This window comes from Notolepis coatsorum (assembly GCF_963971535.1).
Source record: "Notolepis coatsorum genome assembly, chromosome: 3".
NCBI classification, from domain to species: domain Eukaryota; kingdom Metazoa; phylum Chordata; class Actinopteri; order Aulopiformes; family Paralepididae; genus Notolepis; species Notolepis coatsorum.
The window spans coordinates 191,389,448-191,415,143 of NC_140167.1; the positions used below are offsets into that span (position 1 = coordinate 191,389,448).

At 44.6% G+C, this 25,696-nt stretch overlaps 3 protein-coding genes across 6 annotated transcripts in view; 1 reads left to right on the top strand and 2 right to left on the bottom strand.

The window, feature by feature from the left end:
• The window catches only part of dcbld2 (discoidin, CUB and LCCL domain containing 2), a 37,631-nt gene extending 25,078 nt beyond the window's left edge, over window positions 1–12,553 (top strand). The window contains exons 6-16 of one of the 3 annotated variants that reach the window (XM_084311061.1): window positions 1,715–1,848; window positions 3,427–3,467; window positions 3,613–3,828; window positions 5,405–5,529; window positions 7,030–7,195; window positions 7,794–7,934; window positions 8,017–8,110; window positions 8,806–8,855; window positions 9,693–9,827; window positions 10,352–11,676; window positions 11,938–12,553. In XM_084311061.1, the coding sequence (XP_084167187.1) occupies window positions 1,715–1,848; window positions 3,427–3,467; window positions 3,613–3,828; window positions 5,405–5,529; window positions 7,030–7,195; window positions 7,794–7,934; window positions 8,017–8,110; window positions 8,806–8,855; window positions 9,693–9,827; window positions 10,352–10,749 (1,500 nt within the window). In that variant the 3' untranslated portion in view covers window positions 10,750–11,676; window positions 11,938–12,553. Of the gene's footprint in view, window positions 1–1,714; window positions 1,849–3,426; window positions 3,468–3,612; window positions 3,829–5,404; window positions 5,530–7,029; window positions 7,196–7,793; window positions 7,935–8,016; window positions 8,111–8,805; window positions 8,856–9,692; window positions 9,828–10,351 lie in introns of all 3 variants that reach the window. The other 2 variants (XM_084311063.1, XM_084311062.1) reach the window with 2 other exon arrangements.
• A 138-nt stretch (window positions 12,554–12,691) lies between these two features.
• Window positions 12,692–23,770, bottom strand: tmem30c (transmembrane protein 30C). The gene is made up of 7 exons (XM_084311064.1): window positions 23,134–23,770; window positions 22,531–22,647; window positions 22,196–22,303; window positions 21,232–21,322; window positions 20,619–20,768; window positions 15,282–15,497; window positions 12,692–14,063 (listed from the first exon to the last, which is right to left on the bottom strand). The coding sequence occupies exons 1-7, from the start codon at window positions 23,332–23,334 to the stop codon at window positions 13,876–13,878; spliced, it is 1,071 nt and encodes a 356-aa protein (XP_084167190.1). The 5' UTR covers window positions 23,335–23,770; the 3' UTR covers window positions 12,692–13,875.
• A 170-nt stretch (window positions 23,771–23,940) lies between these two features.
• cmss1 (cms1 ribosomal small subunit homolog) overlaps window positions 23,941–25,696 on the bottom strand; it is a 158,263-nt gene continuing 156,507 nt past the window's right edge. For both annotated transcript variants that reach the window (XM_084309556.1, XM_084309557.1), the window contains 3 exons: window positions 24,603–24,690; window positions 24,430–24,518; window positions 23,941–24,261 (listed from right to left, as the gene is read on the bottom strand). In XM_084309556.1, the coding sequence (XP_084165682.1) occupies window positions 24,178–24,261; window positions 24,430–24,518; window positions 24,603–24,690 (261 nt within the window). In that variant the 3' untranslated portion in view covers window positions 23,941–24,177. The remainder of the gene's footprint in view (window positions 24,262–24,429; window positions 24,519–24,602; window positions 24,691–25,696) is intronic.

Sequence of the window (25,696 nt, forward strand, 5' to 3'; positions counted from 1 at the left end):
TAGACTCCACTACAGACCAATTATCAGTGAATGTTCATGCATTTTTAAGAAGGGCAACTTCCACAAAAAAAACAATGAACTCACCAAAACATCTCAGTAGCACCTTATCTAAATGTTATATTTCATATATGGAGATTCATATTTATTTATGTATTTCATGCATTTCTACATTTTATTTCCCATTTTGTTTATTCATCCCAGTATCTTTCTTTCTTATGTGTGGAATTCTACAAGGCATGTAGGTGTATATGTGTTTGAGGATGATATCCTTCAAACAGGCAATAGTGATGATATAATTTGGGCAGTGCTGAGCTGGGTTACTTTCCTCCAGTGTATTTGTCCCCCGACCCCACCCAATGGCCCCATGCACACACACACACACACACACACACACACACACACACACACAAAAATCGAAGTAAAAAATAAAAATAAAAAATGAAAATCGAAAAGCGAGAGACTGTTGTTAGCTTACATGCTAACGTGAATGGGATCGACCATAGCATTGCGGCTAGGCTAGCTACCATAGCAGTACAGCAGCTAGTTGAATGGATACACGTTATTTGGCTTCGAACAGAAAAAAAAACGAAGTTAAAGTTTTTTTTTTTTTTTTTTTTTTTTTAAATGTTCGAAGCTTGTGCCATCGAACGAAGCTTCGAAGTATTTAAGACAGCCCTACTCATCACTGCATTGTTTATACAACTTTAATAACTTTAATCCAGAAGTCTGTTCGTATATCCAGATCCAAAAGTATAATATAACCTCCCGGTTTGCATGTCAGAGTAATCCAGGGAATCGAAACAAATCCCATGTCAGTTGACCGGATAAAGAAACGGCAAGACAGGAAGTGATTATCATAGGAAGCGATTATATGACTCTTTAGGTAGAACATTTAATTAATTTTCCTTTACTTGCAATTTTTGCTAATTTACACCATTTTACAGCAAAATGTCACATAGTTCACTGAGAAAAGTTCCTGCAAAATCAAGCATTTTTTATCGCTGCGATCCTGAAAGGACTATTAAAGGAACACGCCAACATTATGGGAAATGAGCTTACCACATTCTCTAGTCAGACAAAAACATAGATACCAATTTCCTCTCTGTGTTAATTTGAAAGCAATCCAACTGCTAGCTAGCCTAGATTAGCACAAATTAATGGAAGCAGATACGGACCACTAGCCTAGCTTAAGACTCCAGGAGAGTGTTTTTTGCCAACAGCTAGGCTAGCTGGTCCGTATCCACTTCCATTAATTTGTGTTAAGCTAGGCTAGCTTGCAACCAGATAGCATTCTACTGAGCGGCGCACAGAGAGAACATTTGGTATCCATCTTCTTGTCTGACCGTCTGGAGAAGACATAACGTTGGCGTGTTCCTTCAAGTCTTTCCAATTTGGACGGGCACTGGCGGGCAACAATCCGTGGTCTCTCCTACCCTCGCTCCTCTGTCCATTACATTTCATCATGCCGTGTCACTGTTACATGGAACATCTGTGCACACGTCTCACTCTGTGAATGTATTCATAGAGAATCATAGAAAGGAAATTATTGCAAATGGTGCATAACAACTCCTCCCTTTATCATTCCCTTAACCTCTCTCTTCCTATCGTCTCTGCCTTTCCTCTTTTTCCACTCCCTCCCTGGCTCTCTTTTATCTATCTCTCCATTTGATCTCTATCTCTCTCTCTCCCCCTCCCCCCCTCTCTCTCTCTCTAGTCCTCTCCACTGTGTCTAGCAGCCATCCATGCAGGTGTGGTGTCCAACGCGGTGGGCGGCAGGATCAGCGTGGTGAGCAGTAAAGGGATCCCTCATTACGAAGGCACCCTGGCTAACAATGTCACCTCCACCGGGTAAGAGCCTTTTCTCCTCCTCTGCCGGTCTGCAACAACAGATCGCTATCTCTTCGTCTCTCTCTCTCCTCCTCTCTGTCACTCCTCTGTTTGTCCTCTCCCCGGTCGCCTTTGTGTTTGATGTTGTCCACAGCGATGCCCGTCTGATAAACCCCTACGGACATACCGCACCCTCCCTGCAGCCCACCACCCATTTATGTTACCCTGTTATATCTAAAAGTAGGCTGCTAAAGGCAGAGATATGCTTCAATGCCGGCTGTCGCCGAGATTTCGTGTGTGGGGGCTAGGCCGCTCCACGTCAGTACAATGACGTGCCAGTTGTAGTACACCGCCGCACCACTAGGCTGTGCTGCGTTGTGTTGTACAAATGACTATATTTTCGGACTTCCTCTGCCTGTCTTTACATCATCTGAAAGCTGGGAACGTGAAGTTTAAATTGAGATGCAGCTCAGCACTGCGTGTCAAGTGTTTCTAGTCATAAATCTGTAATAAACATTGTGTTTATGTCAGGTGCCCATTCAAATGTATAAGGGTTTAGAACATTATGACAGAAGTATGTGATGACTATTCCCATGCTCAATTATGTCTAATTTTTTTTGTTGATAGCATTTGGTGCAAAACCTGACAGTTTTTGACCACTCAAGAAGTAATAAACATCTAAAATACCACATTCAGACACAAACACATTGAGGAACAAAATTTGTGCTGTGATTTGTTACCAAAAACATTTGACATTTGGACATTTCTGTAAGAATAGCATTTTTCGGCAATTGGATGGTGAGCACTTTTGAACTGGAAATTGGCTCAGAAATCCCCCTTATGGTCAATAAACCTAGGAAAGCCATATCTTCTCTGAATGCCCTCTGTCTCTAGTTTGTGGTTGTTAAGTTTCACAAGGCTGTCATTATCCTAGAGGTCACAATAGGTCATTGTATACAGTGAGGTCAAGTTTAAACAAGAAAATGGTCTCACTACATTGAGCTACTATTGGGACTAGCATCATCACACATGAGTCGCGGCTTTCCAGTAAATTTAAGCAATTCCAAGACTGTTTAGGGACCCCGGCCAGTATACAGAAATGGTCAAATACAATATAATTTTTTTAATAGGCTTCATGCAAAGAACTTTCTTGCCCAAAACGGCATAGGATGAGCACCCGTTTTCATTAAGATATCTTGAGGTGAGAGGTCATGCCATTTTCCTGCCATTTTCCTTCAGAGCATTATTTACTAGCCCCTTTCCCAATGAGTTAGCATGACTATGGCTTCCCACGATTGTCCAGTTGCACAATGATACCAGGTTCTTCACTCTAGCTTCAACACTGAGCTACAGCCTCTGAAAGACAGTCATGTCATTGTCATGGTCTCAGAGGGCTAAGGTGCCTTGTAAATATGCCTTGTAAAAAGTAAGCTTTCTCAAAATCCCTTCTTGAATATAATTAGTATACCAGATAGATATAATGTATCTCTCTGAAGCCATTTGTAGGACCGAAAGTAATTTTGTGGGGAGCCATATTTAGCCCACGGGTCCTAGTTTGGACGACCAGTCTCTAACCCCTCGTATCCTTCTTCTCCACAGAGGCTCCTTGTCAAACAGCCTCTTCACGTTCAAGACCAGCGGTGAGTCTTTTGCCCCTATCCTTTTAACAAGCGTTTATTCAAACATATCGGATGGGATAAGAGAAAGAAGACGATATCGCTTTAATGGTAATGTCTCTCTCTTTCTCTTTCTCTTCTCTTTCTATCCCTCCTTCTGTGCTCTCAGGTTGCTATGGAACACTGGGGCTGGAGTCTGGAGGCGTCGCCGACTCCCAGCTCTCCGCTTCCTCTGTGTGGGAATGGAGCGACGTGGTTGGTCAGAACAGCGTGTGGGCGCCCTCCGGGGCGCGCCTTAAGAAGCCGGGGCTGCCCTGGGCGTCGGCTCACAGCGACCCGCAGCAGTGGCTGCAGGTTGACCTGAAGAGGGAGAAGAGGATCACAGGTAAGCACACACACACACACACACACACACACACACACACACACACGTTTGCATTACTATGCCGTGGTCCGTAGAACATCGGGTCTAGACCAGGGGTTCCCAAACTTTTCAGGCCAGGGCCCAGAAAATAAGGCGTCAGAGAGCCGCGGCCCAATGCACATCGTCAGGCTTTTTTTTTTTTTTTTTTTTTTGCCAGGTGACCGATTTTTTAAGCCAAATATCACTTCAATCCTATTAAGTTAGTTCCAGTTAGTTATTCATTTATATGTGCTATTTATGAGAGGGCTAACTTGTTGCAAAATAATAATGATAATAATAATAGCCTCATTAAAATACTATTGTTGCTTCGGTTGTTTTCAGCGTTTTATTTGCATAATCTTAGTTTGAAATGTTCGTTGAAATAAGTAGATTTTTCGTTTTTGTTTATTAAGTTAATATAAAACCATATAGTCACATTTTAGAATACAACAGAATAGAATTTTAGAATACAACTAGAAACACTGCCCTGGCCTGTTTCTAAGTTCAGTGGCCTGACAAAAATAAAATAAAATAAAACGTATTTTCTTTTCTTTTTTAATCATCTCGCGGCCCTCCCGTGGCTGCTCGCGGCCCACCTTTGGGTCGCGACCCTGACTTTGGGAACCACTGCACTAGATTTGACAAATATCAAGATGTATCCATCAGTGGACCAATTGCATGCTTTTGCAGAGGACAAGAAGCCTTCAGTCGACTCCTTCAGACATTAAGCACCCCCACAGCCCAAATGGAATGATAAAAAAATATATATATTATACTTTTTATTTATTTTTTTTATGGTTGACTAATAGTCGACTAACGGCAAATGTTGTCCAATCATAGTCGACTATCCAAATCCTTAGTCGGGGACAGCCCTAATATATATATATATATATATATTACAGAAATGTCGGCCTACTGAAAAGAATATGCACTCAATACTTGGTCAGGGCCCCTTTTGCATGAATCAATGCGACGTGGCGTAATGAAGGCAACCAATATATTTCCTCAATATTCTAATTTATTATTCTATATTATAGATTTTGTACTATACTTGTGAGGACAGCCCATCAATTCATTAACCTTCGGCCCATCCCTAATGGCGGCAGGTTGGTTAAGGGAGGCCGCTTAGTCATCGAGTGGTTGCTGCATGGATTACCAGCACCGTCTGCGCCAATACTGCCTTGCCAGGGCACCTAACCCATGTACACGTACCGACCTGCTCCGAGGACAGGTGTTGAAGAGTAGTCACCATGAGGCAAGAGTCTGTGATAGACACACACAACAACAACAGGCACATCATTGCGGTGTATCGGTCCTTGTTCAAAATAAAACCTTGCACACACTATCCTAAAATACGCCTTTGCTCTAGTGAGGGCCAGCAAACTGTCAACACACAGATTTACAGGTCTTACTACCATGCGAGGATATTTGAAGCAACTAATCAACCTGCTACGCACCGTGTGGTAGTTGTGTGTCCGTGTTAACCTCCTCCCCTCTTCCTGCTCTCTCTTCCTCTCCCTCCCCCTCTCCTTCTCTCTCTCCCTCCCCCTCCACCCAGGCATCACCACCACAGGCTCGGCCCTGAGAGAGTACCAGTTCTATGTGTCAGCATATCGGGTCCACTACAGTAATGATGGACAGCACTGGCACACTTACCGGGAGGTAGATTCCTCCCACGACAAGGTAATACAAGTCAATCCCAATCAATATCCCTGCAGCTTTCTCAGCAAGTTACAGTGTCGGCTTTCATGTTGCTTCTTTTTCTTTCCTCCTTCTTCTCAAATTAGTGCAAATAGACGAAAATGTCACATTGGAGCAGTGCGCGCGGGGGGGTATTCTGGCACTCCGACTGTTTCCATAGCAACGGGTATTGACTGTGAGAGATGTTTATGGCAGGAAATGGGAGATGTCAGATGCCGGTGGTTTGAGTTAAGTGGCGTGGTGCACGGGCCGGGACATTAATAATGGATGGAGATGGATTGAGTGGCTGAGTTGTTAAGGCTGGAGCTACTGCCCACACACTCCACAGTGACTGGTGCTGGTGCGGCGAGGAAAGAAGTTATCGACCCGGCCCCCCCGAAAAACAATCGTCTCGTGTTCCATAATGCATTTGTTCATCGTTTGAAACGGGAATTACTCTGTTGGTTTTACTACTCTAACCTCCCAGTGTTTCAGCGTGGTTAACACTATGGTCGCCTTACCACGTCATTCCCCGCCATGCTCATTCTGCCAAAGACGCCGTACCACGTCTTTGAGATCAATATTTCAAAAATCTGTGATCGCAATCATATTTCTCCCCCGGAGACTTGAGAGCTACTGTTGATCCCCTCTCAACTCTCCAACGGTTCAAGAGCGCCATCTGGTGGCCGATCGGCGGATCGCTCAAACCGGAAACCGGAAATGGAAGCTGGTGCTCATTCCAATTCGGTCCGATCACTCGCTAATAGTCCCGGGACTCAAGCTAGACGCAATGGATAGCAATCCGTTACCAATAACTCGATAAACAACATGATTTGGACGTATATACTATTATACAACCTGGAGATGGATCGCATATTTCTACATCCCATAATAGGAATATTTCTGCTCCACGCTCATCGCCCAACGGCCCGAGGAAGCTACGGTTAGTTTCAGCGTTATTTTTTAACGTGTTCGATACAAACTGCTCTAATGATCATATCACCCACACTAGATGAATCATCTAACGTTGGCCACGGAATTATAAACGACCCCCCCCCATCCGGTCAACATCAGATGATAAGTAGTAACTTCTAGAAGCACGTCCATTTGAAATTTTTTATCTCGCGCAGATTGCTATCAAACTGTATTTGATCATCAATATAATGCATTTGGGGCTATAAATCACGTTCTGGAGAATGCTGCAGAAAACGATAAAAACATACTTATACTTTAGAGTAGACCGTATTCTAGTATGAATATGTGAATGAAAAAGTATAACGTTGCTACACCCTGAACAATAGATACTTGACGTTGAATGGGCCATAGTAATGTCAATTTAGCAATACAATTTAAAAAGTTATAGCCCTGCAAAGAAGGGGAACTTCTCCATAGACAAATAGAGCTGGTGTGGGATGGTTTATTCTGAATATAAGCCTGGCGACCAAATTGTTAATATGGTTTGTTCTGTTTTTTTTTTTTCTTCTTCTTCTTCTTTCGTGTCAGATTTTCCAAGGCAACGCCAACTATCTGCACGAGGTAAGGAACAACTTCAACCCGCCGATCGAGGCCCGCTTCGTCCGGGTCGGTCCCTCCCAGTGGCACCAGAGGATCGTGCTGAAGCTGGAGCTGCTCGGCTGCCAGTTCCACGCAGGTTGGCAAACGGAATCAGGTCGAGATCGTCTCCGAATGGAAGAACCTCGGTTTCATCTCTTTCTCTTTCTCTCATGTATACGTCACACATCTGGCTTGTTTGTCGCCCCTACTTTTGGGGAAAACACAGACACCGTTTCTATTGACTCATATTAAAAAGTTGAAAAGTATTGTTTTGTTAGTGCATCATGTTAAGTCGAGCAATTACTTTCCAACACTGAGCGTTCGCGCCATTGTGAACGGTTCGGTTTTTATCTGTTTTCAGGCCCGTTTCCCCAGTCAGCTGTAGGATATTTCTTAATTTCCTTACCTGGACATTTAATATTGACTTGTGAATCTCCAAGTGCCATAAAACTAAGGGGTAATGATTTTCTGGGAAGAGATGGTCTTCAGTGTGATTCATATCCTTGTGTTTAGTAGTTTATGAACAAGCAACATCTAATCCCTGTTGATTCCCCTAGTTGTTTCCCCCCCCAAAAGGGGGCGTGGCGTGTCCGAAAGAGAGGCGTGGCCATTACAATTCCACGCAGGGGAATTGTCCGCCATACTGCCGGTCTGATGTATTGGCATTTTAGATGTTGAGGTTTTGTTAAATCTCCTCCTCCGTGTTTTGACAGCGAGGCCACGGATATACCACCCCCCGCGCCCCCCCAGGCCCCCCGCGCCTCCTGCCGTCACGTACGTCCCGCCTCACCGCGGCAGAACCACTCACACGCCCGACATCAGGAACACCACCATGCCCCCCCACACCAGCAGCGGTAAGGCTTCTATCACGCCGCGCACGCTCTCTGGGTTATTTGATGCTGGTGCTTGACGGCGGCGCTGTGTTCTCTACCCTAGATGTGGCGCTGGCGGCGGTGCTGGTGCCGGTGTTGGTCATGGCGCTGACCGCTCTCATCTTGACCGTGTTCTGTGCCTGGCACTGGAGGAACAGGTGAGGCTACGCCGGCCGGCCGAAGCACGTAAAATCCCTTGTAGACGCTTTTGTCCCTCATGTGTCTCGGAAGCTTTCATTTGTCCCTTATGTCTCTCGTCTCTGAAGCTTTTGTTTAGTCTCTTATGTCTCTCATAAGCTTTTGTTTAGTCTCTTATGTCTCTCATAAGCTTTTGTTCTGTCCCTCATGTATCTTGTCTCTGAAGCTTTTGTTTAGTCTCTTATGTCTCTCATAAGCTTTTGTTTAGTCTCTTATGTCTCTCATAAGCTTTTGTTTAGTCTCTTATGTCTCTTGTCTCTGAAGCTTTTGTTTAGTCTCTTATGTCTCTTGTCTCTGAAGCTTTTGTTTCTTATGTCTCTCATAAGCTTTTGTTTAGTCTCTTATGTCTCTCATAAGCTTTTGTTTAGTCTCTTATGTCTCTCATAAGCTTTTGTTCTGTCCCTCATGTCTCTCGTCTGTCCCTCATGTATCTTGTCTCTGAAGCTTTTGTTCTGTCCCTCATGTCTCTCGTCTGTCCCTCATGTATCTTGTCTCTGAAGCTTTTGTTCTGTCCCTCATGTCTCTCGTCTGTCCCTCATGTATCTTGTCTCTGAAGCTTTTGTTCTTTCCCTCATGTCTCTCGTCTGTCCCTCATGTATCTCGTCTCTGAAGCTTTGGTTCTGTCCCTCATGTCTCTTGTCTCATCTCTCTTCAGGAAGAAGAGCTCGGAGGGAGCGTATGATCTTCCTCATTGGGACCGAGCAGGTAGTTGACATGTGTTCTCCTAGACTAGGCTGTGTGATGTCAGCTGTGTTCTCCTAGACTAGGCTGTGTGATGTCAGCTGTGTTCTCCTAGACTAGGCTGTGTGATGTCAGCTGTGTTCTCCTAGACTAGGCTGTGTGATGTCAGCTGTGTTCTCCTAGTCTAGGCTGTGTGATGTCAGCTGTGTTCTCCTAGTCTAGGCTGTGTGATGTCAGCTGTGTTCTCCTAGACTAGGCTGTGTGATGTCAGCTGTGTTCTCCTAGTCTAGGCTGTGTGATGTCAGCTGTGTTCTCCTAGACTAGGCTGTGTGATGTCAGCTGTGTTCTCCTAGTCTAGGCTGTGTGATGTCAGCTGTGTAGGATTCTCCTATGCCTTGTCTCCATTAGCTATGTTCAGCCTGGCTGGGACTAGCCATGGCCAGGTATGGTATGGTCTGGTTGGGTTTGCATCTCCATTGTATTTATTGTAAGCTCTCCAGTTGCTAGGCAACCTTTAAAAACGCACACCGCCAACTGTGGTACTCAAGCTAAACCATGATGATACAACAGTCCCAGACAACCTTGGGTCAGGTTGTGGGTCAGGGTTCCGCCAGGGTCAATCAATGTGCCAGACAGGCCACAGCATGGCTAAACCCTGGCTAGTGGAGACAAGGCACTAGACTTAGTGATGTCATCTTTGGGTGTTTGATGATGACTTTCCTGGGGGGAATATATAACGAAGCAGGATTAGCAAATTAGTCATTACTTTTTCTTGATTTTATTATGAACAAAATCATCAGAAGTTACTCAATGATATTTCTGGAAATGTATCCGTCTTTACCGCGTCACCCCGTTTCATAGACTGGTGGAAGAGCATGAAGCAGCTGCTGCCATCCAAGATGGCCGACGGGGAGGAGTCTGTGCGTTACAGTAGCAGTGAGGTGGGCCGCCTCCGAGGGAGGATTACCTCCCCCAGACTACATGCTGAGCCTGCAGGTAGGACCCCTACTCAATGCCCCTAGTCAAGAAGCCACATAACCCATCTGAAATATGCTCCTAGTCAAGAAGCCACATCACCCATCTGAAATATGCTCCTAGTCAAGAAGCCACATAACCCATCTGAAATATGCTCCTAGTCAAGAAGCCACATCACCCATCTGAAATATGCTCCTAGTCAAGAAGCCACATCACCCATCTGAAATATGCCCCTAGTCAAGAAGCCACATCACCCATCTGAAATATGCCCCTAGTCAAGAAGCCACATCACCCATCTGAAATATGCTCTTAGTTAAGAAGCCACATCACCCATCTGAAACAGGCTCTTAGTTAAGAAGCCACATAACCCATCTGAAATATGCCCCTAGTCAACAAGCCACATCACCCATCTGAAATATGCCCCTAGTCAAGAAGCCACATCACCCATCTGAAATATGCCCCTAGTCAAGAAGCCACATCACCCATCTGAAAAGAAGCCACATGACCTTAGTTAAGTGCCTCTATTTCTCTTTCTCTGTCTTTAGAGTATGCCCAGCCCCTGGTGAGTGGCGTGGTGACCTCACTAGGTCAGAGGTCGACCTTTAAGCCTGAGGAGACATCCGATCCAGGCTACACTGACCCTGACCTCTACGACGCCCCCATTTCACCGGACATCTACCATGCATACGCAGAACCCCTCCCCGCCTCTGGGGTCGAATACGCTACGCCCATTGTGATTGACATCGCGAACCACATATCAGGGAGCTCCACAAACCAGTCGACCGTGATTTCACGGTTTCTGCTCGCACGGACAGACAGTGGCCAGTCGAGGACGTTGGCATACGATACGCCCAAGAGCGCCACGGGGCCGGCCACGCCCACGGAGGAGCTGGCCTATCAGGTGCCTCAGAGTAGCACCCTGAAGCCGATAGGACAGGGCTGAAGGGCAGCGGTGAGAGTTTTTGGACGGATGTGACCTTAATCCCACCTCGACTCCTGACCACACGACTCCTGTGGACAGAGAGAGAGGTTGATAAAGGGAGGGTGTGTGTACTTGTCGGCCTGTAACCCCGGGCCTGAGTCTTGAAAGAACACTACCTTAAGCCTCTGGAGATGTCTGTATGTGTATGTCTAGCTGTATGTCATTGTGCTTGTATAGTGCCGCAACAGTCCTATCACTGAAACCACAAAGATGAATGTGTCAGATCGATGTGAGACCGGTGGATATGCATGGAGAGAGAGGAGAGGTGAGCGCTGACTACTATTTGATATGGAAGACTTGGTCCCTTTCTCTGTGATCGGTAGTTTTTGTGTTTTGTCAAACTGTGATTGTCATGTTTTCTGTTCTGTACTGAACTGGGTCCACCTATTAATGGCTTAAAACGCTGAATTACATAATTCACATCTTAAAAAAGGTTCCTCAGAGTTAAGAATTTATCAAACGGTGCATAATTCCCCCCCCCCCCATCCTTACAAACGTATGACCGGAGGGACCCCTCACAGAGGTCAAAGGTCGCCCTGTTGCGATCGCGGTGAGGAACCTCTCGGCTTTTCAACGGTACACATTTTTGTCTGCCTTCTCTTTTTCTAATCACGACTTAAATCATCTTGTACATTATTTCTAGGTAATCAAGACACCCGTCAACCCGTGTTAAGTTACTTCACTTCACAAATGATTTACTGATATTTATTTTTTGTTTGACATCCTGCTGATAAGGAGAGACTCGCAAAAAAGGAAAAAAAAGCTAATATGCCCAACCACTATCCTCATTAGATAAAAACATTGAAATAATTTTTAGGTTGCACTGTTGTTGTAACACTGTCATGGGCCTCTTGCTTTGTGCAACACCAGTTGGTGACGACTCCTAACGTGCCATTGTGATTGCATGATCCGACTCACGCACATGTCAGATCCTGACACATATAGATATTGACTTGAAGAGGCAGAATCCTAAGGGTCAATATGAAGGAAACTGCCCAAATCTAGAAACATGTTCTTGTAGACCAATACTGTTGCCTGTTCTGTGTTCGTCTGCGATCTTAATTCACACTTGTGCCAGTAGAACCAAGAGTCTAGCCGAGCTCACGATAAAGCAGCGTTAGTGTGGGAAAAAGAAAAACAACGCCTCAGCTAAGGTAGTTGTGTCACACAGCATAGAGAAGATGGTACAGGAATAATAAGAGGGTTGAACTAGTAACAAGTGATATACGTTCACAGAATACACTTTTGTGACCAAGTTGTGTGTGTATTATGTGTGTGTCTCAAGTATTTTGACTTGCTGTCTGTAATTCATGGTTGATTGTCTTCAAACTGTGTGGCAACATGTGGCAAGTTAAGTGTGACCTGTTATGTCTGAGCAAAGCCCCCCCTCCCTTGTCTCCATCGGTGTGCATCAACATTGGTTATGGCTCCGAGAAGTGACATTATCCTTGTGTGTTTAGCTGTCTTTGTATGCTAGTCCTACAGTGTACTGAATGTCTTTGGCTAGTCATAATTTGGCTTCTAGATGTTGAATTCTTGCTGTCCAAAGCACCCATTTTGATTGGTCTACACACAGTAGCCTATATCCCATTCCTAACTGTCTTATCCATCTGTGGCACTGGTTTGAAATCAAATGACGTAGTCGTAGTGACAAAACAGAAGTGTAGATGGAACGGCTGTGTGCAGGAGGCTAGTCGGTGCTATTGATACAGAGTTACCAACTTCATCCAGGGGATCGCTTTGTTGTTCATAGAACTATACGTCACCAGCCTGATGCCAGTGTGCTTTTTGCTCTAGAGATGAAAAGGTAGTCTAGATCAAACGCTTTGGTGCTCTCTGGTCACTGTAGAGGAGTTGTGTCTATGTGACGCCACTGATTGTACAGAGAAATAAAGAATTCCTCAAAAGGAAAAGCAGTTTATTAAAAATCGTTTGACTTCCAATGCAACCACAGGCTTTTACAGTGTACACAGAAAATGATTACCTTCATACGCATGATAACACATCAAACACACGTAGTTTGTGAACAGTCACTATAAATAGTGGTATTTTTTTTCATAGCATGAACAAATACTTAAATAATCATTTGAGGACTTTTTTTCTATTAAATTAAATCACCCCATCTATTATTACCAATATTGGCTGCTTTGGGGATCTGCACAGTGATGTCACTCAATACATTAATGTTAATCTAGTCCAAAGAGTCATACCCCTTTCATATTGATGTGACACGATCAGAGGTTGCTGGTTCAAAACATTTCTTAATTTCAGTGCAAAATAGTCTGTCTTTCTTTCGATCAAAATAATCTTGTGCAAAATGTCAGCAAGAATATATCAAAACTTTCTATTGATATTATATAACATTATATTGGTTTGTCTATGTTTTGTCCAAGACAAAAAAACACTGGTTGCAGCTATTGTGGCCGAGTGCTCGTGAATTCGGTTAGTCAATTCATTTTTATTTGTCATATCAATATTTGGCTCATCCCAATCGGGATTATAAGGCACCACTATTTATCAAAGCGTACATCTTCCGGTATCAAATAATATACAGAGCACGTGGAAATCATCCGTATTTACAAAACCCATGCATGTTCAAATGAAAACGCTCAATAAGAAATATCACCCCAATGTCCTCACAAATATCATCACAACGTCACCCCAGTCGCATACGGACAATGAAGACATACAAAACGAATGTTTTACAAAACTAGCTAGTAGCTACCCAACTCGTTAAGAGGAAGTACGTCAACCATCATTTTATTTATGTACAAGATTTCTACTGCATGCATTCAGTTGAACTAAAAACAAAACCCTGAGAAGAGTTTTAAGTACCTTTTGAAAAAGGGTTGTTCAACAGAACATGAGCATCAGTGTAAAGACAGTGCATATGCTGATAGAAATCATTTGATATTGTATACATGACTTACAGGTTTAATTCCCCATGTCCCTAATTTACTCAAGTCTTTTCTATCTTCGTATCAAAGGCATTTTCACTCGGAACCCATTATTTTCTTTTTGGACCGAGTCCTGAGTGACATGGGCCATTCTCACTACTAGCTCATCATCCTATCCTCTCCTCTCCTGTCATTCCTCCAAGTTCTTTCCGTCCTTGCCAAACTTCCACCAGATGATGGTGAGGATGACTGCCAGGAGGAAGATCAGCCCGCTGGTCACTAGGTAAGCGATGGGCAGGAATCGGTTCTGGCCTCCAAACCAGCTCACCGTCGCCAGGACCACTTCTTTTCGACCCCGGAAGGGCTGCACCGGGAAATCTGGGAAGGGGCGAAAGGTCAAGGAAATAACCACGAACCATGAACAGAACCTTATGTAAACCACAAAGCCTTGAAATAGTCACCTTATTAATAGTTAGTCCAACTTTTCTTTTCTTAGCACAGGTGCTGTAAGTGGTATTTCTTGTGTGAAAATAACTGGTCTACATCTTTAACCGTCTGTAGTGAAAGGGTTAACACACTTTGTCGTGTGGCAGTGAAAGGGTTCAACTTCTGTATTGTCGCAGTGAAAGGGTTAACCATTTCGTAGTGTGGTAGTGAAATGGTTCAAATAATATGTATAATATAACATGTTAAAATAAAATGTGCTGTAAGTGGTATTTTTTTGTTCAAATAAGTATTAAACAGCTCTACATTCTGACAGCCATCACTGATATAGAGTGTTTTGTCAGTAACGTGGGTGTCCTGGTCCTTCGATCCGCTCTGCAGTAAACGGAAAATAAATGTTCTGGTATCCTGTTCCCATTTTATTCAATCAGGGGAGAGAACGCTACACTGAAGAAGATATGACATAAGAACAAAAAAACTAGTTTTAAGCAATTATGTGCTTTAAACAAGTAATGTAATCTTCTAAGCAAATCTGGTTTGGCAGGATTTCTTGAAGTACGAACGGGATACCAGAAAATGTATTTTCCGTTTACTGCAGAGCGGAGGGACGGGGAGACCCACGTTACTGACCAAACACTCTATATCAGTGATGGCTGTCAGAATGTAGAACTATTTAACACTTATTTGAAAAAATAAACACCACTTAGACAGCTTAACAGCACCTCGCTTACAGCACCTTTAAAAGAACACGCCAACATTTTGGGAAATTAGCTTATCGTCTTCCGAGAGAGAGACAAGAAGATAGATACCAGTTTCCTCTCTATGCGTTCAGTAGAAAGTTATCTGGCTGCACGTTAGCCTAGCTTAGCACAATGAATGGAAGTGGACAGTGACGGGTAGCCTAGGCATTGTCCAACTAACACCTCTCCTGAAGGCTACCCGTCACTGTCCGCTTCCATTCATTGTGCTAAGCTAGGCTAACGTGCAGCTCAGCTTTCTACTGAGTGAAGGCACAGAGAGGAAACTGGTATCCATCTTCTTGTCTCTCTCTGGAGAGGACGGCTAGCTCCTTTCCCAAAATGTTGGCGTGTTCCTTTTTAAAAATCTCATGGGAAAACAACGGTCCGGAGGACACCGGCGTCACCAGGATACTGTAGGATATGTCGATGGTGTAGTTCCCGGCCGGCAGCCCGCGGGAGAAGTTCCCGCCGCTGATGCGTGGGTTCAGGATCCCATAGAGCTTCTTGAAGTTGGGGAAGGCCGCCTCTCTCATCCAGATGATCAGGTCCTCGTTGATGAAGCCGTTGTTGCTGGTGTGCGGGTCCAGCTCGTAGACGGGCTTCTGCCAGTACGGCGGCTTGGCTGTGCCTGGGAAGTCGAAACAGTTCAAATGGCCTCACGTCACGTTTAGCCCCCGTTTACATTCAAACTAATGGTAGAGAGAAGATCCCAATTCTACACCAGCGAACCAGGGTCTAAGGGTCGAGCTGCGTGATCCCAGGGACCACAGTTTGTCCTCAGCCCTGAGCATGGGATACAACTAGGGTGACCAGGTGTCCCGCTTTTGGTTGTACTGTCCCACCATTTGACCGAATGTCCCGCGTCCCGCATATTGAGAGGATGTCCCTCTTTTCGAAGCAAAAAAAAAAACATTGGTCTAAAAGCCCCTCTCTACAGTAAACATAGCAACCCGCCTCTTGTCCACACACATTGCTCTGCTCGTGACGCTACCTCATATCGGAGATCTGATTGGTTAGGTAGTAATTTAGCACTCTGCTCGTGAGAGTCGTGACGCTACCTCATATCGCAGATCTGATTGGTTATAGTAATTTAGCGCGCTGTCAAAATGTAGCGCGCTGCCAACGTTTAGCGAGCTGTCAAAAAAGAAAACAACAACATTACAAGCAAACTATGAATCAAGATGGAAAGCAGTTAAAAGAAACTGACCTGCAGTTACAACCAAGACTGGCAAACGACACATGCCTGGGTGAGGCCGATGTCAGGCAATCCTCAGGGAGCTTTCTGTGTTTTGTGTCATAGTTCGTTTTCAATTGCTCATGGAGGAGAATACGACTTGAAGCGTCACAGTGGACGTGAGTCTCACATGAAAGTGGCTCACCAAAAAGAAACATCCAGATCTATGGATATGTTTCTTCTTAAACCAAAAAATGATAGCCAGATGGACAAGGTCACTGCAGCGGAGATAACAAGCGTCTATCACACAGTGTACAACACTCCCATTCATACAGGTCAGCCGACTGTGGTAGCAAGCTAGCTCCTGTCATTTGGCCAGACTCAGATATTGCAAAAAAAATATCGTGTGGTCGTACAAAAGCTACACCCATAGTTATTATAATAGATAAACACAATTTATTTGTATTATTATTTTTGTATTATACTACACTGTGTTCCCTAGTTCTGTGTTAACAGGGAATATCGAACACAAGACATTCCTGTCAAGTGATAGAGTTTGAATATTTAAAACAGATGTTAGGTGGTAACAAGCCGGCTGCCAGTGCCAAGATGAATGTGGAGAGATATAATTCTGTATTTAATTTGTATTTATTTTTATTTAACCTTTATCTATTCGGTGAAGACCAGTTATTCTAATAAAAAAAATTTACATTATCTATCTGTCCCACTTTGTCCCACCAAAATCTTACTGTTGTCCTGCTTTTGGACTTTTTGCATCTGGTCACCCTGATACCAGCGTTTCCGTTAGCCGGTAATTACCGGTTTTTGACCGGCAAAATATGTTGAAGTCCGAATATTTAAATATCTCCGGTCATAATGTCCGGTGAAAATAATTTCTCTAAGCACAATTTTATTATTTGAATTGTATTAAAATAGGCTCAAATTAAATAGCCTATGCGATGAACAAAACAATCATTACATGTTGCTTCACGCTGATAAAGCGCGGATGGCGCCGCTCGGATGTGAATCTTTTTTTCTTTCTTTTTTTGAGCCTGTCTGTCTGCCCACCACAGAGACCGCTGATGCCGTGGTGAAAGAAAACAGAAACAGAAATGTCGAGCGTTCAGGCCCGAGTGGAAAGTTTAATTCTCCTGGCTGAGGTGCGACATTATATCCACATTTTCCAGTTCACTGATCCAGCCAGGGTTACCAGTGACACAGTTCATTCTGGAACCCGCTGATCATGAGGTTCTACAGTATCGCGTTGGATCCATACACGTATCGATTTTTTCGAATGGTGATCAGGAATTGGAATATACCAGTTGGATACCATCTGATGTCAGGTAAGGACTCTATGTTATCAGTGTTAGGATAATCAGAGTAAGTTTGATGAAGTTATAAGCTGTTTTGTGAAATGTCTTCTTGTTTCGGTTTCACTAAAAGTCCGAGAGGAAATCAACAGGGCGATTATCCGCGCGCGGCCGTAATGTGCTTGCGTGCACGTATAATATTGATCATCTAGCGTTTATTTGAAAACGATTCATAAAAAGGCCGACGAATATCAACGTTGTGGAATATTCCACTAAAAGACTATTTTCATAGAATGCTCCAGAAAGAGCTGTTTTTTATCTGAAAACGGGGGCTTTTCTAACTGCTCTGAAACGGCAACGACGCGATAAACAGCCTTGACAGCACCGACTGGAAAATAGTCTTTGATAATGCGATGGGCAGATTAGACACATAGCCATAATTTAAAACATAGATTAGGCGATATTAACGTTAACATTGGCGCCGATGGTGGCATTCAGCCGGTAAAAAGGAAAACCAGGCTGACCGGCATTTCTCGAATATGTCCGGGGATAGAAATCTTGCAGGACATCCAGACCGGCACGAATATGTTCTAACGGAAACGCTGCCTGATACAACGGTTTCCATCACTGCCAATGTACAACAATTAGAGATATCTGAAGGGCTACAGTACATAAATCAAATGTATTTGTATAGCCCCAAATCACAACAAATTGCCCCCATGGGTTTCACATATCAAGAAGAAACATCACAATAGAAGACCCACAACAAAAACCACCATAAAATCCACAATTTTACAACACCCCCAGACTTTCCCCAATGAAGATAAGGGGGGGGGGGGGGTCTGCTGCTGATGGAGACTCAGTGTTCAGGGTAACAGAGCATGAGGTGAGGCGGACCTTTAAAAAAGTGAATATCAGGAAGGCAGCAGGTCCGGACGGCATCCCCGGCCGCGTCCTAAAAGTCTGTGCCGACCAACTGGCCCCGGTATTCACGGACATATTTAACCTGTCCTTAGAACAGGCTGTCATCCCCACCTGCCTGAAGAAGTCCACTATTATCCCTGTACCCAAAAAATCCAAGCCTGCTTGCCTCAACGACTACCGCCCTGTAGCTCTCACCTCCATAGCCATGAAGTGCTTTGATAAGCTAGTAAAGGGCTACATCTGCTCCTCCCTCCCTATCAACATGGACCCCCTGCAATTTGCATACCGCCCCAACAGGTCCACGGAGGACGCCATAGCCCATGTGCTGCACACAGCAGCATCACACCTGGACAAGAGGCAGGGGAACTATGTGAGAATGCTATTCATCGACTACAGCTCGGCATTCAATACCATAGTCCCCTCCATACTCATAGCCAAGCTCAGGGACCTGGGCTTGAACTATGACCTCTGCCAGTGGGTCTTGGACTTCCTGACGGGCAGACCCCAGGTGGTGAGAGCAGGCAACTGCACCTCCTCATCCATCACCCTCAACATAGGGGCCCCCCAGGGCTGTGTTCTGAGTCCCCTCCTCTACTCCCTGTACACACACGACTGTGTGGCTCAGCGGAGTAGCAATACAATCATCAAATTTGCTGACGACAAAGTGGTGGTGGGCCTGATCTCTGCCAACGACGAGAGGGCCTACCTGGAAGAGGTCAAGGTCCTGGCGGGATGGTGCCAGGAAAACAGCCTCTCCCTGAACGTCAGCAAAACAAAGGAGATGATTGTGGACTTCAGGAGGTCGGGGGTCAAGGACTACAGCCCCCTCAGCATCGACGGGGCACCGGTTGAGAGAGTCAACAGCTTTAAGTACCTCGGAGCCTACATATCCGAGGACTTGACATGGACCACACACATTGACAGTGTTGTGAAGAAGGCACGACAACGCCTCTACTTCCTCAGGCGCCTAAGGAAGTTCCAAGTCAGTCAGAAGATCCTTAAGAACTTCTACTCATGTACAATAGAGAGCATCCTGACTGGCAACATCACCTCCTGGTTTGGGAATAGCACTGCACAAGACCGAAGCAGACTACAAAGAGTGACACGTTCAGCCGAACGCACAATTGGAGGGGGGCTCCCCACCCTCCAGAACATTTACAACAAGCGTTGCAGGGGCAAGGCTAAGAGAATCATTAAAGACTCCAGTCACCCGAACAACTGCCTCTTTGAACTGCTGCGGTCAGGCAAGCGATACCGGAGTCTCAAGGCGAGCACAGAAAGACTCAGAAGAAGCTTCTATCCCCAGGCCATCAGGCTGCTAAACGAACAATGAACACTACACAACAACAACCATCAAACGCACATAGCACACACATCCACACGCACACACTCACTTTAAACAAACACACTGTAGCACCCACTCCACACACTTTATAGCACACACTCACTTTAAACAAACACACTGTAGCACCCACTCCACACACTTTATAGCACACACCCACTTTAAACAAACACACTGTAGCACCCACTCCCCACACTTTATATTTATTGATGAAGGATTGCACTACAACTCGTACACAGCTGCCTATCCCCATCAAGCAGAGCTTGAGCCTCCACAGCTTCAAGAGAAGCGTCAGGAAGTGGCTCATGGACAGAATAGAAGAATAGCCCCCTATAGTTTGAATGGGTTTCCAATAAGTTTTTAGTTATTGTGGGGTATACAATTTTAGCGATAGGTTAGTCTTATAATGTTTTAAATGTATGAGTGTTGTGTTATTGTCGTGTTTTTTGTTGTGGCCTAACAGCCCAGGGACCATGACGGAAATAAGGGTTTTACTCTCTCATGTTATCCTTTGGATCCTTGTTGTGTGTTTTTAATCCATCAATCAAATCAAATCAAATCAAATCACCTTACTGTAAATTGTACCTAAATTGTACCTCATCCCATTTCTGCTTTGCACTATATAGTACTGTACATTAGTACACTGCATAGTATATTATATGGTAACTCAGTTACGTCTATTCTGCATCGAACATTGTACATATGTCTATACTGAACACTGTGACCTCATTTTCTACTTCTAAATTACATGCTATACTATGTTATTTGATACTATCTTGTCTAGCACAGTCTCTGGAGCGTAACAGTAAGAAGCATTTTGTATGAAAGTATTCTGTACTTCTGTATGACAACTATTAAAGAAACTTGAAACTTGAACGACTCCCTAAAACATAGCAATAGGGGGGAAAAAACTTGGGGAGAAGCCTCAGATGGGCAATTCAAAGGGGATAAAGATACCAGTGTGTGTTGGTTTGTATATGGGTGTGTGTGTGTACGTACCTTCAAACACCTGTGCCAGAGTCTGAGACTCGTTTACGGCTGGGTTGCTGAACTTGATGTTTTGATCCGTGTACCAGGTGAGGCCCCTCCGGAGCAGCGGGACGGGGACCACCTGGCCCCCGGGGGCGTGATACGTCAGAGAGAAGGAGTCTGGGGGGGACACGAGCAAACCGTTAGGTCCACAGGAGAGAGACGGGCAGAGGTGTGATGTGTGGAATAATGATCCCCTCCCCCTCAAACAATCTCCCAGTCATGTTCCAACCCCCCTCCCATTCTTGTTATTCCCCCCCCCCACACCTCTCCAATCTGTCTACCCTCCCCCATTTATCCACCTTTCGTCTCTCACCCGATACCCCCCTCCTTCCTGGCCCCCCTCCAACCCAATACCACAAGCCCTTTCTCTCTACTATAAAGACCTAGGTTTTACTGGATTCTGGAGCTTTTTGGGGGGATACTAGGCTTGTGTCTCTCCTGGAGTCATCCAGCAATAACTCTCGACCTATTTGTACTTGATACTCTGTTTGAGCTAAATAAACCTGTGTTCTACATCTGACTGACTACATCCTTACTCATGGTAAATTCCTCGACAGATGACATGACAACCGTGCATTACCGTTGAAGATGCTGTTGGCCACAGCCCCACAGGGGGCGATGGGGAGTCCGTTCGGGTCCTTTGAGAACGGGTCGCAGTATAAAGTGGGGTTCTGTGGAGACAGCGAGGTGGAAAGGGAGACAAGAGAGGGATCTTTTGAAAAGACAAAAGCAAGAGAGCCAGGAGAAGATGGAGGACACTGTGGTATGAGGCATAGGTTCAGCACAGATATTAGAATAGAATAGAAATCCTTTATTTATCCCAAGGGAAATTCTGCACTACAGATCGCTCACAGTAAACATTTAGGCAGTCAAAAACGAAAGTCACGGATAAGAATAAAGAATAAAATACGGTCCGGGATATACATTCTGGTATGTATACATTCAATTTCTAAAATATTAAATATACAGCTGAAAATATACAGAAATATACAGTAAAATGTACACTAATAAGTAAACGATGCATCGATTAATCGAAATGCATCGATTCTAATGTGACTATTCAACTGCATCGATTTGAAAATGTTAGAATAGATTATAATCGAAATGTATCAAAAAAAATATCTTTTTCTTTTTTTTAATGTTTTTTTTGTGTGTTGTTTTTATTGACCTATAGTCCATTCATGCTGAGTGAATCAGTTCCCCCAGCCACATTTGTGTATTCAAATATTTTTGGGGAATTAACCGATAGAAAATGAATAGAAAATGTATCGAATCGAATCGTGGTCAAATGAAGAGATTTCATGATGCATTGAATCGTTGCCTGAATAATCGTAATAGAAATTAATCGTTGTGAGGTCGCATCGTTACACCCCTAGTACTAATAAGTGTAAAATGACATGCCGCCATAGCAAGCTGTATAAGACATTTCAACAGAGAACAAACTAGTCTCTTCATCCGGCTCCAGTTGTTCTCGTTCAGCGTGGTAGTCGACAGCTGGGGTGTACATGGCCTGTTTGTGTTCCCCGCTGTGCTTCCAGAACTACCTTTAGGTTGCTCTTCCTGCCGACCATCTGCCCGTCGTCTCTGGAGTCCATGTACCGCCGGAGGTTCTGGTGGAAGTTGCGGAGGCTGTAGTAGAAGAAGACGTCTCCCTGGAACAGGAAACGCATAATCATCATCATCATCGTCATCATCATCATCATCATCATCAGATTATGATGTAGTCGTCAGGTAGGGTTGAAGTGGGTCTTTGATTGCAAACACTTCGTCTCGTTCATTTCCAGGGGAGCGCATGGAGTGGGAATGTGAGTAACATGGAAATGGGTTATATATCTAGATCATCTATTCCTCTGTATGCTTGGTTCCCAGAGCCATTTACCATGAGGGCCTTTTCGATGAGAAGCACCACACTGCAGTGACAGCTCTCTGACGCGTGGCTGACGTTCTTACGCTTCTCAAAGCAAATATTACACGTCCCGGCTTCCGTATAGTCCACCTGTGATGGGAGGGGGGGGGAGAGAGAGGGGAAGTGTATGAACACAGAAAATCATTCTCTCTCGTCGCCTGTGAGATTCTGGTGAGAAAACACGACGCGGAGAGACTTCAGTCTTCACGCCACTCCCGGTGTATCTGTTCTGGGTAAAACCCTTGAACCTTTCTCTCCGCCTCGCTCCCTCTTGTATTGCATATCCCCGGTGCTTATCTTATCAGAGAGCATAAATCTTCAAGCTTTAATCTTCAAGCCCTCTTGCATTATATTCAATTTGCGTTCACGCCCCAAGTGACGATGATTTGTGCGGCACATTACAGAGAAATGGGGCTTTTGTTCGAGTGGAAATCCAGTCCAGTATGTTTTAATTTTTAACCCTCTTAAGTGAACGTCTACAATCGGACACACACACACACACACACACTTGTCACACACCTTTCCCAGATTAATGTGAGCCAAGTTTTCTTTTGTAGAAAAACCCCAACCACTCACCTTCTTCTCCTGTGTGCTTTCCACCGTGAGCAGCAGGAAGACTCCCAGCAGCATGCAGAGCACCGCCATCAGGTAGAAGAAGGGGAGGACGGTGTTAGCCGTTAGCATGGGAGACCAGGCGGGTAACCTCTGCTGCTTGAAGGCCGAATTGTCCGGCCTCCGAGCCAGGAGGGGCCCCGCGTTGGCCTTCGCCCCGTCCATGAAGGTTAGCCCTGAGCTCGGGAGGCAGGGGGAGAGGGGAACTCCAGTGGGGGGTTGAACGACGGGGGGGGGGGGCTCCTCTCTCTTCTCTACCGGTTCTCTCGTCTAAACAGCGCGCTCTCACGGCAGGCCTGGCGGGGTGGGGAGACCTTTGGGACCGGCTGCTGGCTGTTACTCATTAACCACAAGCCTTTGCTTCACTTCCCCCTTCTTGCCTCTTCTCCGTTGGCTCTTTTTTTTTTTTTTACCTGTTGTTCTCTGGTTTCTCCTCTATCACTTCCCTCCAGAGGACACGCACATTCTTCCTGGTCTACTCGGATCAGTGACTTGTTTAAAATAGCTTATTAAGTATATTTTCATAATTTCGTCTATGACAGTTTCGCCCCGGGGCCAGCTATCTGTGTCAGTTCCTGCTCCTTCTTTGGTGTGCTCTCTTTCTCTCTCTCTCGCACAGGATGTTATGATAAATGGGACTTCCTGGTGGGCGAGTAAACTCATGAGCGCACACAGTGGGGGGGGGGGGGACCCTCCCCTCGGTCAGAGTAAACAAACACGGGGGACGCCGCTTTCATTCAGGCTCCGTTTATTCAACCCGTCACACCGGGACGTCACGTTGGGAGTACAAACACTGAGCAAAACAGCATCACACAGTCAACATCATACATGGGCTCTGAGAATAGGAGAAGCACAACACCGGCTTCACACTGAGACAAAGGCAAAACAAACAGGATGGCTTGCAGCACGGGCCAGAGTTCTCTCTGCAAGTTATGAAGAATGCATCATGGATGTTCATGGTGTATATATATATATATATATATATATATATATATTTTTTTTTTGTGTTTAGAAGAGGCCAACTTTGACTTTGCCTTCTCTACAGCCGTTCAGGATACCAGCATCCAGTAGGTTCAGTAAGTCCAATTTCACCTGGAGACAAACACCAAGGTCAGATATATTGTTCATCTCTGTAAGCAGATTAAATAACTGCATCCATGCCCGAGTGATCACCCGTCACACTTCATCATCTCCTGCACTGTTTATGAGGTTCTGGGGTCAGACTTTAGCAGTTTAGCCCAGCAGGGGGCAGCAGCTCACCTCTGGAACGTCCACCATCCTACGCAGTTTCTGGTCCCTCCAGTTCCAGTCCAGAACCAGGTAGCGCAGCGCCTGCAGGTTCAGCCCCTCTGAGGAGAGATCGGAGTTCACAACGGGGTCAGATAGGGGTCAGAGCCTGTAAGGAGATTTGAACGGTCACTGTCTAGACTTACCTTTCTCAACGAGAGCACAGAGTCTGCCAGGCGTTCCCACGCCGATGTGAGTGATGCCTTTCTGCAACAGAGTCACCTGTTCCTCTACCTGCACCAGCAAAGCATAAATAAAGTTTTATTATTATTATTATTATTATTATTATTATTATTATTATTATTATTATTATTATTATTATTATTATTATTATATTAATTAACACCATTAAATTAAAAATGTAAATTCAAACCAAATCCTACTTTCTAAATGTTATTAGTATAAGATGGATAGGCCTAGATCATCTCACTTTATTAGGACACTTACCATATTATTTACTATTTTCTATAATAATAATAATAATAAACTGTAAAACACCTTTCATACAATAATTGCAAAAGTGCTTCACAGCAGTAAAAATGTAAACAAGCGTAAAATAGACTGGATCTCCTCTGCTAGCGCTCGCACGACAACAATAAAATAGATCTAATTTATAATAATCACAGTCAAGTCAAATAAGCACGAGCAGTGAACTCCAAGCCCACGTGACTGAACTCAAACTGGAAAGAAACAGACTAAGAAATGATGTAAACTCCATGATCAAAACAGCAAAGAAAAAATTCATCAATGACAAAACCGAGGAAAACAAAAACAAACCGCGTGAACTTTGGAAATTACTCAATAACCAACTAGGCTGCAGTAAAAAACTTAAAACCAGATTCTCAAACATAAACATAAAGACGGACAACACGCTCATCACAGAAAAGCTGGATGTAGCCAATTACTTAAATAGTTTCTTCACAAACATAGCCACAACACTGGTAAACAAACTACCCTCCCACTCAGGGCATTATGGGGTAGAACACATAGTAGCTTACTACAAAAACCTAGGGGTCCACAAAGACGACTTCAAACTTGAAATGGTAACAACAGATGAGGTACTCAAAAAACTGAGCGCCCTCCAACCTAACAAGGCCACTGGCCATGACAACATCCCCTCCAAATTCCTCAGAGACTCAGCAGCCGCCATCACCCCAGTCATCACACACATAATAAACCTCTCTATAAAACAGGGACACGTCCCCAAGGACTTCAAAATTGCGAGAGTGACCCCTCTGCA